We start from the raw sequence: 14195 nt of genomic DNA on the forward strand, positions 1-14195 counted from the left end.
CACGTATATGTCTAACTTACGGGAATATTTGAGGAAAAGCATTTATCACCTATGCTATTGATACCCCTCCCCCATTCTATGACTCTGTCTGTCCCATTCAGGGAATTGTTAGATGGGCAAAAACTCTATTATCATATTAGGTGTGATGAGGAGGCTGGGGGCATGATTTACCTACAAGGGGTGTTGCTAACACTGTGGGAGGCTTGTATGATACTCAATTCAACCCCCTGTATGTAAATCAAGCCCGACCCCAATGTCGGAGTGTGTTGATTCTTAGACCCTTTTCATCTCTATGCATAATGTGATTCTGTAGATATTTCTGCCATATTTAGAGGACCTGTAGAGCAGTGATATAGTAGGTAAGTCCATACAGTTCTAAAACTCCGCTGTCTTGCACGGTTTGTCTCTACTATTTGCTCCTCACACTGAGAGATTCTGAAGCTAAATCTTGTAGGAATACACTGAGACTCTTTGAGTAAGTGGACAGTTGTTCCATGTCGCTGTCCTATCACTTGCTGCTCTTTTGGAAGGTCAGAGGCATACTGCGAAATGTAGGCATTTGAGAGAGGAAGAAGAAAGCCATTTTAGATGGGAAGAAGAAATAAAGATGGCAGACAGCCCATAAATGGCACATCTGCTAAAAAAAAAAAAAAACTTGCGCAAGAGTCTCTACAATTTTCTTTAGTAATGGCCTATTCTGCACTATATAGGTAAACAAATACATTCCAGAGTGCTTTTGCAAATGATCTGCCTCTGTTATGTGTGCATGGTGTTGAACATGGCTGCAATAAGTCTCATGTTTGGGTACTTCCTTGTCCTTTTAGTCTTTGGAATCAGGAAGTGTACACCATTCTGCCCTTCTGATTGGTTGAGAGGGCTAAATGGGCAGTAGTGCATAATATTTACATGTCTTACAATAGGTGCCAATTCTTCTTGTGGAGATGTAGTGAGTAAGCAGTCTTTAGGGCAGTTCTGCCTTTATATCCTATCCCCCATTATTGCAGATGCCCCCCTATTTTATTAGGACAGAGAGGTCTCGTTAAGAGAAGTCCTTTTTAGCAATATTTTCTTTTAATATAGCGTATACCCGCAGGTACTATCTGTAGTAACCTGATATAGTTTCTTCCAACTACAGCTCTGGTACTTTATCTGTCAGTTCAATGATAAATTAAACTGTGTGTATTGAATCGGCATTCTTTAGTTTAATAAGCTTTGCTGACAGCTGATAGTAGCCATGGTTATATGTGGTCACTTTATGAAAATATCAGATTCAAATAGCCTCAAAGGATTTTTATAGGAAGTTCATTAAATACAGATTCAGACTGTGGATTGTGCATATTTTTGATCTATAAAGATATCTAACAAATGACAGTCGTGTAGAGATATCAGTTTATAGTGCAGCTCGCTGTAGAATACAAAACAGCAGAGTCTTATCTAAAGCTAAAGCTTCCGAACTTTCAATAAGATAACCATGGCTGGAATACTGTATGGATGTTTTCTCCATTCAGGTTTGTATTCTGAAATGTATAACGTGACTTTAAGGCACAACTTATGGATACTCACTGATGGAAGTCTTGGGGTTGAGCTGAACTGGTCAGTCATTTTTATGACAGTACTGTATGCCATTTAATGTTTCACATGATTTTTCTCCAAGTTGAAATATATTAAGTCAAGAAGCTTTATATACAAATATATAAGCTTTATATACAAATATATAAAACTATACTCGTTCTTCCGCTTGCTCTCATTCCAGCACAACAGATGTGCCACAATGATATTCCTTGCACTTAGCACGGGATGCTGCAGCCTGTCACTGGCAGTGATTGGCTGCAGAATCTTGTGGTGAGTGTACTAGGATGCCAATCCAGAGTGGCAGTGGTGCTGCACCATTTATGAGCAGAGGGATGAATGATTATTATATTATTATGGAAAACCCTTTTCAATGTATTAAAGGGCTTTACAAACTAAAACTTGTACATCTGATATCATAATGTTTACACTGGCTGGACAGCCCAGCAGAATGTTGAGCAGAATGAGTCCCTGTTACATTTAAAAGTTGCATTTATGTTCCATCTATGTTCCTACCCTGTTAAGCATTGGCAAAACCATAAATGGGGTACTCTCCCCCTAGACATCTAATCCCCTATCCAAAGATTGTGGATGGTCCCAGCGGCTGGACCCCCTCGATCAGACATTTTGTCCTCTATCCTTTAGATAGGGGATAAGATGTCTAGGGGCGGAGTACCCCTTTAAGTGGAACCTAAGATGAAAAACTGTGAATGACGAGAGAGCGCACATTTTTCATGGATTAAGTGCTAGAGAACTGTATTGTTTTAAACCCAAGTGCACATGGATGCGTTATGAGCTGTTAGGGAGCTTAGGTTGGTTGCGGCATGGATCAATCTGCTTCTTGTTCTCTCCCATTTTATACCAACCTTTCTCACATTTCCTTGCCTGGTCACTCTACATTTTGTATAAAAGGGAATTTCAGAAACCTCTGTGAGAGCTTTATCCACTTATCCACATGAGACCTTTATCAAAAACAGATGTATTGCATTGGTGAATATGGGCTACATGACATCCATCATGTTCCATCTAAAGATGGCTGTAGTAGAAGGTTTGCACGTAGCCATATTCTGTAGTCTGCCTCTCAGTGTAATGACATAACACTGCTTTGCTCTTAGCTAGAAAACTATTTTTAAGTCTAGGTAGAAGAACTTTCACATCTATGTCTGAATGTGATTAAGACGACTTGTGTTTTCGGTTTTGTGGCTCATCAATCACAAATGTCACCGGCATAAAAGGAAAAAAAAAAGTCACAGATGTTGAAATATCCTAATTTCCCAGATTGATATATATGTATGTATAATTTAGAGATCTGTGTATATGACTGTGAATCTCACGGACATCCTCTGGACCTGAGGTAGATTTCCAGATAAGCAGTTTTACACTGTGAGTGTGACCGTCTCTCATAGAGGCCTCAGATGAAATTACAGCTAAATGAATAGAGTCTTCATTTATCTTCTGTACCTCCCCTGTGCTACAAGTGAATTTGCTCTTTCTAAATCCTGCACCAATTATATTATATCATTACTGAAGTGTTCAGCGGTGCCACAAAATAAATTGTTTCTCAAACTTAACCTGACTTTCCTATAAATTCAGTTCACAGGTATAAAAGAGATTATTTTGCTGAAAATCGACACAAACATAATTAAGGCCCCTGTTTGTGGTAAACTATAGATGCCACAATTACCTTAATGGAATTAAAGGGTTTGTATATCACAGTGAAAATAGGATTTTGATATGTATTTACAAGGTTTGACATCTAGTCAACCTACAGTTGAGATATGTGTGTGTGTGTGTGTGTGTATATATATATATATATATATATATATATATATATATATATATATATATATCTATCTCGTGTGTGTGTGTGTGTGTATATATGTATATATATATATATATATATATATATATATATATATTCAAGTGCATGTGCTCTATATGCATTCCTAGTAGTTATCATTGCCTGCACTGGCTGTCACTGGTACACATGGGGGGGGGGGGGGCACTCTGGCTGTATGCTAAATGATAAAAGCTCTCCTTCCCATCTACTGATCTTCTGTACTACAACTCTCATCATATGCTGTCTCCTTAAACAGGCTACACCCACACAGCAGCCAGTCGGTGAGCCACATGTTTTCAGGGAAGCCCAGGGGCCCATACCTCACCTGGACAAGCTCCTCCTCCTGGGTTTGAGTTCAGAGCCCTGGAGAGGTTTTTCTTATGTCCCACTGGCACACACTAGAAGGCACTGTACTTTGCTGCTTTCCATAAAAAAAGAACATGTGTGTTTCGACCTCATTATGAAGCCCCTTTCTCAAACAAAATCCTTTTATGTAAGCCACGCCTCTACCTAGTTTCCATGCATTTTTTTCCTTTTCTGCAAAATGCCAATAGTACCATTTTTGGCCCATAATTTTCAGTTACCGAAATTTCGGTGCATCCCTATTATACATATACTCACTCGCAAGGATCGCCATCTCCAGCATCGGTTGGCACACTACAAATTGCAGTCCAAACACAGCAATGTTCGTTTTAATCTGGCCTCCACCAGCTCTTTTTTTCCTTTATCCAAAAAAAGAAAAACTACAATAACAATATTCACATTAGACAAGACAAAAGTCCGCTCGGCTGAGCACTAACTAGTACAGGACAGTGTCCCTAACTTAGTTTGGAGGCTAATGCTCCATAGCATCAGGTGCCTGGCATGTACCACCAGACTTGGGTTCCTCCATGCTTAAAGGGGTACTCTGCCCCTAGACATGTTATCCACTATCCAAGGCGGGACCCCCGCGATCTCTCCTGCAGCCCCTAGTCATCTGCAGCACGGAGCCAAAGTTTGCTCCGTGCCTGATGACTCACGATAGAGGGAACGAAGGTTTGTAGCGTCATGGCCCTGCCCCCTCATAACGTCACGCCCTGCCCCCTTAATGCAAGTCAATGGGAGGGGGTGTGGCGTCCATTGACTTGCATTAAGGGGACGTGGCTTGACATCATGAACCGCCGGCCCCTGTATCGTGAGTCATCAGGCACGGAGCAAACTTTGACTCTGTGCTGCAGATGACTAGGGGCTGCAGGAGAGATCGCGGGGATACCCAGCGGCGGGACCCCTGGGATCAGACATCTTATCTCCTATCCTTGGATAGGGGATAAGATGTCTAGGGGTGGGGTACCCCTTTAAGCTCCCAGAGGCCCAGCCTAGCCTGTGTCTCACACTGGGAGCCCTTTCCTGAAAGACCAAGCTTTCTACTCACAGAGGTTTGTAGAGGCTTCTAAGAAGCCTAACCAACTCCTAGCTGTACAGTGGTCCCTCAACATACGATGGTAATTCGTTCCAAATGAACCATCGTTTGTTGAAACCATCGTATGTTGAGGGATCTGTGTAATGTTAAATATAGGAAGGTACACTCACCTGTCTCCGCCGCTCCGGACCGTCACCGCTGCCCTGGATGTCGCCGTCCATAACTGTCGCCGCGTCCGCACCGCTCCAGACTGTCTCCGCAGCCCGGGATCGTCGTTCTTTTCGCCATCATCACGTCGCTATGCACGCCGCTCCTATTGGATGACGGGACGGCATGCGCGGCAACTTGATGACGACAGAGAGCGACGGCGGTGCAGGTGATCCCGAAGAGGACAGTCCGGAGCGCCGGGGACATGTAAGTGATCTTCACCGAACCATACGGGGTACCTTAAACGGCTATCCTGCAGCAGCTGAAGCAGTCTGCGCTGCCGGATAGCCGTTTATGCGATGGCCCCGTCATACAAAAGCATCAAATGTTGATGCTGCCTTCAACATGCGATGGCCTCTGAGAGGCCATGGTGTGTTGAAATTATTGTATGTCGGGGCCACTGAAGTGGAATGTAGCTGGAGTAAAGGTGCTCTTCCCAACTCGTAACATCCTGCATCCTGCTTCAACATGCATCTGTTTTTGTTTTTTTCTTCAAAAAATAAAAAATAAATAGGTGTCAAGTGGTGGTAAATATTAGGCAGTCAGATTTTGATGTTGAAATTAATGCATTAGAAGCAGGAATATGGACAAGCATAAGAACTTGAGTAATGAGGAACCAAATTGTGACTTTTATTTGACTGGTTCAAAACATCTCCAAAATGCCAGGCTTGGTGCAGGTTGGTCACAGAATTCAAATGTTTTCTACCAAAAGTTTTCCTATTAGAGTATATGGACAATGTTTTTTGTCCTAAACCATCACCTTTTAAAAGAAGTGACATCAGAATTTTTTACCATGGGGATGACTGGAGTCTTCCAACTTTTCGATTGATGCCATCTCAAGGGCTTCAGCATAAGTCACAATGACTTTCATTCCATCGTTCTAGTTTCCATCTACTCTTTACATGTTGTCACTTCATTACCAGTTACGCACAGTGACTATTTCCTATCTCCATCTGTTTGTGAATAAATGCTGTATGTGAACCCAAACAAGGCTGCAATTAACATTGAATGTGTATGTGTTGGCATGAGTTCCTAATATCTGGAGTAATTTTAAGTAAAGAATCATTCCTCTAGTTGGGATGTGGTCCAAATTTCAAGGATTCTTGCAGCTGTTTCAAATATGGTATTAAGCAATGGAGGATTGTAATGCGGCAAGTTTTTATTTATTTATTTTTTTTATGAATTTTAACCAGATTCTACTCATTCTCAGTTAACTTAGAGTTCCTCTCATTAACTTGATACATTTTATAATCCTCCCATTTCACTGCCCCCATCATGATAAACAACCCCCTGCCTTTATCTTTATTATTTTTTTGTTTTCTACCTTGATATTGCTCTGTATTTTCTGTTCAGCCTTAGGCTCAGGTTCACAGACTGCGAAGGGGCGTTACCCAGCAGGCGTGACATCATCTGAAGCCATACAGGGGAGAACTTCCTCCCTTACTCTGCAACTAACAGCAAACGGCAGTTAAGTGCGAGATGAGCTCTGATTGGATAAGGCTGGACCCCCCCCCCTCAGCACTCCAGACTGCATTTCCTGTGTTTGGACTTCTGCCAGGCCAGCAGGAGTCCAAAGTCTGTGCAAAAGATGCGGGGGAAATGTGCTCTGGAAAAGTAGGGAGACACCTAGTGGCAGCTTTTTTAAACACAAAGCATAGAAAACGTAATAAAAAAAAAGTATATTAGAAAGATTTTTTTATTTCCCATAAGGAGTGCAATCGCAAAAATTTGTTTTAATGAGTGCCCATCTAATGATGATGTCACCAAGGTGTCACCACATGTTTATAAATCTGACATGTTTATGAATATAATTTTGTTATACAGATCTTAAATTTTTTTTAATCAAATTTCCTGTGATGTTTTCTAAAACCTACAGCTGTTATCATCCATGTCTAGTTGGTGCTTTAGTAGTTCCTGGGTTTTATACCCATTTTTCACCTATCGCTGCCGTGAAAACTCAGTGCTGACTGTCTAATTTGTATGGAGGCCTCTAGGCTTTTCCTCAGCATGTGATGTTAGGTTAGAGAGAGATAGGACATGTTGGATTTTACCTGCAGAACCCTTTTGTTCTTAGGTAGATAGGCTACTGCCAAAGCTGTCTTATCTGCACTGTCCCAATTGAGAATACACTATGTTCCTCTAAAGCATTTAACAGGGTACTCCAACACCTGTACGAAAAGCGAGCCTGTAACAAATAGAGAAATGTACCTACCCCTGGTTCCCCACAACTCCCATTTGGCTTAATATGGTCCAGCAATCTCTGTCCTCTTCCTGCTTTTGAGATGAGTACTTAGTGCAGGACTTGCTGGCTCAATCAACCCCCGGTCGGCAATGGTGTCCTGTTGTGTCCAGTGAATGGCTGAGCAGACAGGTCTTACACCAAGCACTGGTCTCTGAGGAAGACAAGTTTTGGAGACCGGATGGAGTGTAACAGGAGTTGCAGGGGACTGGGGGTAAGTAAGTATGGCTTTTTTTCTCTATTTGTATTTTACAAGCCCCAGCATCATATACATTTTTATACAAGCATTGGAGTACCCCTTTAATGATCTATTCACATGTACAGTACAGTATTCTGTGCAGATTTGACGCGCTGATTTGATGTGCAGGATTTTCTGCTGCAGATTTCAATGTAAACTGAACACAGCTTGAAATCCTGCGCATCAAATCTGTGCAGAATACTGTACATGTGAATAGACCCTAAATGGGCATTGTCACTGTAAAAAAATAATAATAATTTGACATGTTGTAGAGACATGTCAAAAGTTTTGATCGGTCGGGGTCTATTTGTTCACACTGTAACTGATAACTAAAGCTAGCTGGGAGAAGAGTATGCTTTGCACGACAAACTTACAATGTAAGTCTATAGGATTGTCTTGTCAGCTGAACTTTTTTCCAAGTTTGGTGTTCAGAACGAAACTTTGGACATGTCTCTCCAACATCTCAAAAGTTTTTTTTAAAGCGACAGGTACACTTTAAAGTGCATGGACACATTGGAACTTGGGCAACTAGGCAGTCATCACCTTGTCATTTGGTTCTCAATGAGAACATTCAGGTTCACACCCTGTTCACAACAGCAGTGGCGACCACCCCATTGGCAGCCTATGGACACTGTTATTGTCTATGGAATGTCAAGGGGAGGTGGGGATGAGATATCACCTCTGTTCTCAATGGGGCATAAACCTGAGCACCCTCTATCAGGCTAGGTCCACATTAGCTTATTGAAATGGCTTTAATAGCTGGGAATGGAGGAAAGGTGGGGGGTAGCTTTTACTGGATAATTGGAAAAACATAAATACCGTATTTTTCACCGTGTTAGACGCACTTTTTTCTTCCCCCAAAACTGGGGGGGAAAAGTTGGTGCGTCTTATACGGCGAATACACACCTATCGCGGCGGTCCGTGCGGCCATCAACGGCTGGGACCTGTGGCTAATACAGGACATCACCGATCGTGGTGATGCCCTGTATTAACCCCTCAGACGTGACGATCAAAGCTGAGGGATCATACCTGCCTCCTCGGTGTCTGCTCTGTTCCGGGATTTCCTTCATGGCTGGCGCTCTCTTTCGTTGTCGTAGCGCATGCCGCCCCGTCATCCAATAGGAGCGGCGTGCGTAGTCGGGAACCCTGGGACACCACGAGGACGCGGCGACAGCGATGGAGGGCTACATCCAGGGCAGCAGTGACTGGTCCGGAGCGGAGGGGACACGTGAGTATTGCCTCCTATACCAGTGGTCTTCAACCTGCGGACCTCCAGCTGTTGCAAAACTACAACTCCTGGCATGCCTGGACAGCCACCGGCTGTCCGGGCATGCTGGGAGTTGTAGTTTTGCAACATCTGGAGGTCCGCTGGTTGTAGATCACTGTGACCTACACTTTACATTGTATTCTAGATTTTCCTCATTTAAAATTGGGTGCGTCTTATATGCCGGAGCGTCCTAAAGGGCGAAAAATACGGTAATAACAGTTTTTTTTTTCAAGGCACCATGGATCCTCTTTAAAATCACAACGATACTTACTCATTCAAATACAGGTTCTCACACCAGGTCCCTGTACCATGCCGAGAAGTCACAATGTCATATGGTATCAATATGCAAAATAGAAAATCAGCCATATTGATCTGCTACTTAATGTTGCACAGTGTGTCAGTGGGAAGTTTCAGATGAACCTAGCATTAGGGTAAAATGGGATAGGTTGGTGTCTGAATCTGTGTTACTGGAATAGACCATTAATTAAGAGTTTAATTAAAATAAAATATATCCAAATGTATTCATGGAGCCAGCAGTGCAGTAACTTCTAGACGGTTGTGTTCTCTGTAGGCAGCTCTCCTTGCAGCACACACTGTGTAGCCTCTTTAGCAGTCGCTGCCGTCTGTTCTCCGATGTTTGCTGATGACTAGACATTTCCATCAGTAACATTATCGGAGTTAAATCTAGTGTCAACAAACCATCTTCTCAGTTTGGAAACAGCAGGAAGCTTCATTTTTTTTTCGGGGGGGGGGGGGGGGGGGGGGAGGAACATGTCAAGAAATAACTTCCACAATGTCAGATGAGGCATAAGGCCCCGGTCAAGGTCACAGAGGTAAAACAATCCCATAAGAGACACTCAGAGTACGACGGGTACTTTTCCAATTAGCCTGACGTCTCAATCCGAGAGCATCTGTCAGCATCTAGTAGAAGTTCCACCACTTCCACATGGACTATATATCTCTGACATTCATGGATGTTGTTCTCTTTGATCACTGATATCCTGATTCTGTCGGGATGGTAAAAATGAAATCCAGACAATTCTCAAGTTTTAAGATTTTTGTGGGAATGTGATGATTTCCTAAAAGTTTAAAATATATGGAACTAGTTTTGTGGTATTCTGTAATAAAAGGTCAACTACACATGTAATGCATAAAAAGACTTAATATTCACACCTTGGGTGGGTTGTCTAGATTGGTTACAGTGCTGAACAGCTCAATGTGGGTGGGAGTGCAGCTCCGGTGTTGAACCGCAGACATATCATACCACAATTTTTAGTATTGTTAAGACTTCTTTTCAGAGAAGACCTATATTCGTGTATATCTGGAACCTAGTTGTAATACTACTGTTTTCAGTTAGTTTGCAGAATTCTTTGCATGCACTACCATCAGTAAATGAAAAAAGGCCTGTACAGTATATGGTAATGCAGTCTACAGCCTGCTGTCTGTATTCATGAACGTCTCCCTTCAATACCACTCATTCATAAAAAATGATGTTTACACACCGCAATGGACATGGACAGTGTCAAAACCCTTGGACTATGAGTTGATGTGCTTGGCACAAGGAACTGGAAAACACAATTTACCCTCAGAATGCAGTGCGGGGCATATGATTGCATTCTAAGAATGTTACTTAACTTTAAAGTGGTTATCTAGGATCAGAAAAACTGATTTCTTCCTCAAACAGCACCACACTTGTCCTCAGGTTGTGTGTGGCATTGCAGCTTAGTTTCATTGTAGTGAAGGGAGCCAAGTTGTATCGCCACACACAACCTGAGGACAGGTGTGGCACTGTTTTCAGAAGGAATTGGCTCTGTTTTTCTATTCCCAGATAAACCATTTAAAAAAATCAAGTGGTGCCAGAAAATTATACATATTTGTAAATGTATGCTCCAGAGGAGGTTGTGTAGTTTTTTTTTCCCAGTCTGACCAGAGTGCTCTCTGCTGCCCCCTCTGTCCATGTCAGGAACTGTCCAGAGTAAAAGCAAATTCCCATAGCAAACCTCTCCTGCCCGAAACAGTTCCTGACACAGACAGAGGTGGCAGCAGTGAGCACTGTGGTCAGACTGGAGAGCACTACACAACTTCACGGAGTGTCCAGTTGGTGCTGACAGTACCAGACTATTTAGGGATACACCCCTTTTGACAATGAGAATGTTACCATCCAGTTGTAAAATTATACATACATTATCAGGAGTGATTACAGAGGAAAAGCACAGTGCAAAACAATATGCTTCCTAATTGTTCTTTACTAAAACAGGCATTTCTAGATCGCTGACCATTCCCTTTTAAAGCTTTTGTCTGGTCAGAGTGCCTTAGAAATAAACGGATCTGCCAGTTCATATGGTGCTTGGGTCCCTACTGGTCAATCACAGGCTGCAGCAGTGACCCAACTAAGCCAGTCATTGGGCATGTCAAGATGTCGGCAGGAAACATTGAATAGCGAGAACATTGGCACCGTTGGAATGCCAGTCATGGGGGATCGAGGAGGTGTGTATCCCTTATTTTATTTTATTTTTAAGGGACCTTTATCCATAGATAACCCCTTTTTAAGGTTTGGTCAAGAAAATAAAATCCAGCTGAAATTAAGAAATATATATGTATGTATATATGTATGTGTGTGTGTGTGTGTATATATATATATATATATATATATATATATATATATATATATATATATATGTATGTATATGTTTTTGTGGAATTTTTTAATTCTTTGATATGAACTGGAAGCGCAAATGTTAAATAACTAATGGCTATTGAGACATAGTGTTAAATCCGTTCCCAAGAATCTATTTTGCTTCACTTCCTTTTGGCTGCACAAGCAGAGGTTTGTCATTTCTATGCTGTCTGACTCTATTATCCATTGTTTGATAAGTAGAAGTCTGAAAGCCCTTAGATCATCCGCACAGACCCCACAGTAATGCAGACACAGTGTCTCCTGAGCCATTGCTAAAACACCACGTGGTGCATATAAAATAATTCGGACACAGGCTAGACTTCATTTATAGGCCATGTATTAATTTCCCATTAATCATACCAAGCAAGACAAAGAGGAAGATTTGATTTGAAAGTGTGCGATTCAACTCTTCATCCAGATAGTGGAGGGAGGAATGTGCAATCTGGTATTTAGAGACGTTCAATAACATGTAAAATGTCTGGATTTTTATTATAAAATCATATTGATTTTTTTTTTTTCTCTTTTTTCGCTAAGAGATGAAAGAGCTCAACAGTAATGGTGTGTGATGGTCGTGTGTGTGTGTGTGTGTACAGCATCAATATTTGAGGTTTTAATATAGATGCCACCAATCTAACCCCATTCTGTTAATTATTTTAATGTACCCTTTACATTTACTCCTCCAGTTCATTGTCAAAGAATTTGAAACAGTCCACAAACATTACCATTGTATTATTTAGGCTCTTTTCACACTCAGACTGTAGGAGGCACACGTCAGGAGGAGTTCCCTTATATATACCTCCAACTTATACACAGACATAGTGCCATCCGTCATCTGTAAGGACCCTATGCATTTTTACTGTCTACTACGCTATAGAATAGTTCAGCAGCTTTCTCTATTCCATACAGTGAATTTACATAATCCCTGATGTAAACCACTGGAACAGAGACAAATCTTTTGGCCTTCATAGGGTAAGGTGGGTCTATGGATATATTAACTGTATACATTGGAAGATTTCCCAGTCCATATTGCATACAGGCACTAACAATGCATTCAGAAAGGATGCTTAAAGGGGTACTCCGCCCCTAGACCTCTTATCCCCTATCGCTGCCACTCCCGCTCGTGACATCATGGCCATGCCCCCTCAATGCAAGTCTATGGGAGGGGGCGTGACGGCCGTCATGACATCACAAGCCTCCGCCCTGCATCGCCAATCATCCAGCACGCGATCAGACATCTTATCCCCTATCCTTTTGGATAGGGGATAAGATGTCTAGGGTTGGAGTACCTCTTTAACCTGCAAGGATCAATAAAAATGCTAATCTGTATGGGTAGCATGGTGGCTTTGTGGTTAGCACTGTTGCCTTCTAGTCTGACCATGGCTAATATCTGCATGGAGCTTTTATGCCACTTCTGCTTTGTTCGAGGGTAGTCACTTTGGTCAGACCCCACCAATTGGACAATCCCTGTCCCTAGTGGGGCCTTGTAATTTATTTCCCTCATCTAACCCATTGTGGCCAGTTTATATGTATCCATATCACTTAGTAGTAGTTGGAGTATATGGAGCTAGATATACCGTATTAATAGAAAGAGCATAATTAAAGAGCAATTAAAGCCTAAATATACATGTATTTTTGACTAAGTTGGTGTAGCTAATTTTACTTTTTAACTACTTTTTATAGTGACTTTATTTAATGTTTCCTTTCATTTCCATCCGCAGTCCAATTTCCCCTTAAATGAACAGCTTCCCCTCTATTTCTTGGATTCTCTTGAGGACCTTGTACATACAGCTGTGAATGTGCACGTACATCCTCGCGTCTCTCCTTGGTGGGCAGACTTGTCTGTCAGGCTGTTACATTTTGTCCTTATGTTACAAATCTACTAAGAGCTGAAATCTTAGTAAACATGTTTAATGATCCGCTGAATATTGTCTTTTGATATCTGTTTTTTTTTGCCATCAGCCAACAAATGGTTTATTTCTGTTTTCAATGTCTTTCAGGCCTTCTTACAAATGTGCAATCTGCCAGTCCAGGTGGTTTGTAGGGCAAACGCTGAATATATGTCTCCATCTGGTAAGCATGGTATTCATTGAAGACGCTGTATGTGAAATGGGGCTCGGGCACCATAGCAACACCACGCAAGCCTTCCAGTCATAAATATATCCGCATTACTGTGCACACTTATTTTTCTTCCCACAACCTGTAATTCTTGCTGCTTGAAAGGGCTATAAAAATGATAAATCTAAGCATATTATGTTCACCTGTAAGAGCTGCAAATTTCTGTAAGCTACAAGGGGAGCAAAGCTATGTTTTTTTTCCCCTCATTGCTGCATAAGTCACAGTCAGGAGCTCCTGTATACAGAGAGCCTGAGGCCACCTACATGTGGTGTAAGACAGCGCTAAAGTCACCTTCCCTAACTAATGTTTCAGATAATCATATCAGGGCTGAAGCAGATTGAAACTATGCAGTTAGTGTTGGATAAAGCCATCATGCTATGTACTATTGCAAAGAATCCCTGCCAGGAACATAGTACCCTTTAAAGGGGTACTCCGCTGCTAGACATCTCACCCCCTATCCAAAGGATAGGGTATAAGATGTCTGATTGCAAGGGTCCTGCTGCTGGGGACCCCGCGATCTCCCACAGAACACGGCATTCAAAACAAACACCGGGTTCTTGCGGCAGTGATCGTGACGTCACTCCCACGCCCCTTGTGACGTAACACCACGCCCCCTCCATTCCTGTCTGATGACACACCCCCTC

The 14195-nt window shown here is 42.1% G+C and overlaps 1 protein-coding gene across 1 annotated transcript in view; it reads left to right on the forward strand.

Annotated features, from left to right (window-relative positions):
- The window catches only part of MTX2 (metaxin 2), an 82235-nt gene that overhangs the window by 26525 nt on the left and 41515 nt on the right, over positions 1-14195 (forward strand). Inside the window, exon 4 of the mRNA XM_056533210.1 lies at positions 13434-13506. Coding sequence (XP_056389185.1) covers positions 13434-13506 — 73 coding nt within the window. The remainder of the gene's footprint in view (positions 1-13433; positions 13507-14195) is intronic.

This window comes from Hyla sarda, chromosome 8 (assembly GCF_029499605.1).
Source record: "Hyla sarda isolate aHylSar1 chromosome 8, aHylSar1.hap1, whole genome shotgun sequence".
In the NCBI taxonomy this organism is placed as follows: Eukaryota; Metazoa; Chordata; class Amphibia; order Anura; family Hylidae; genus Hyla; species Hyla sarda.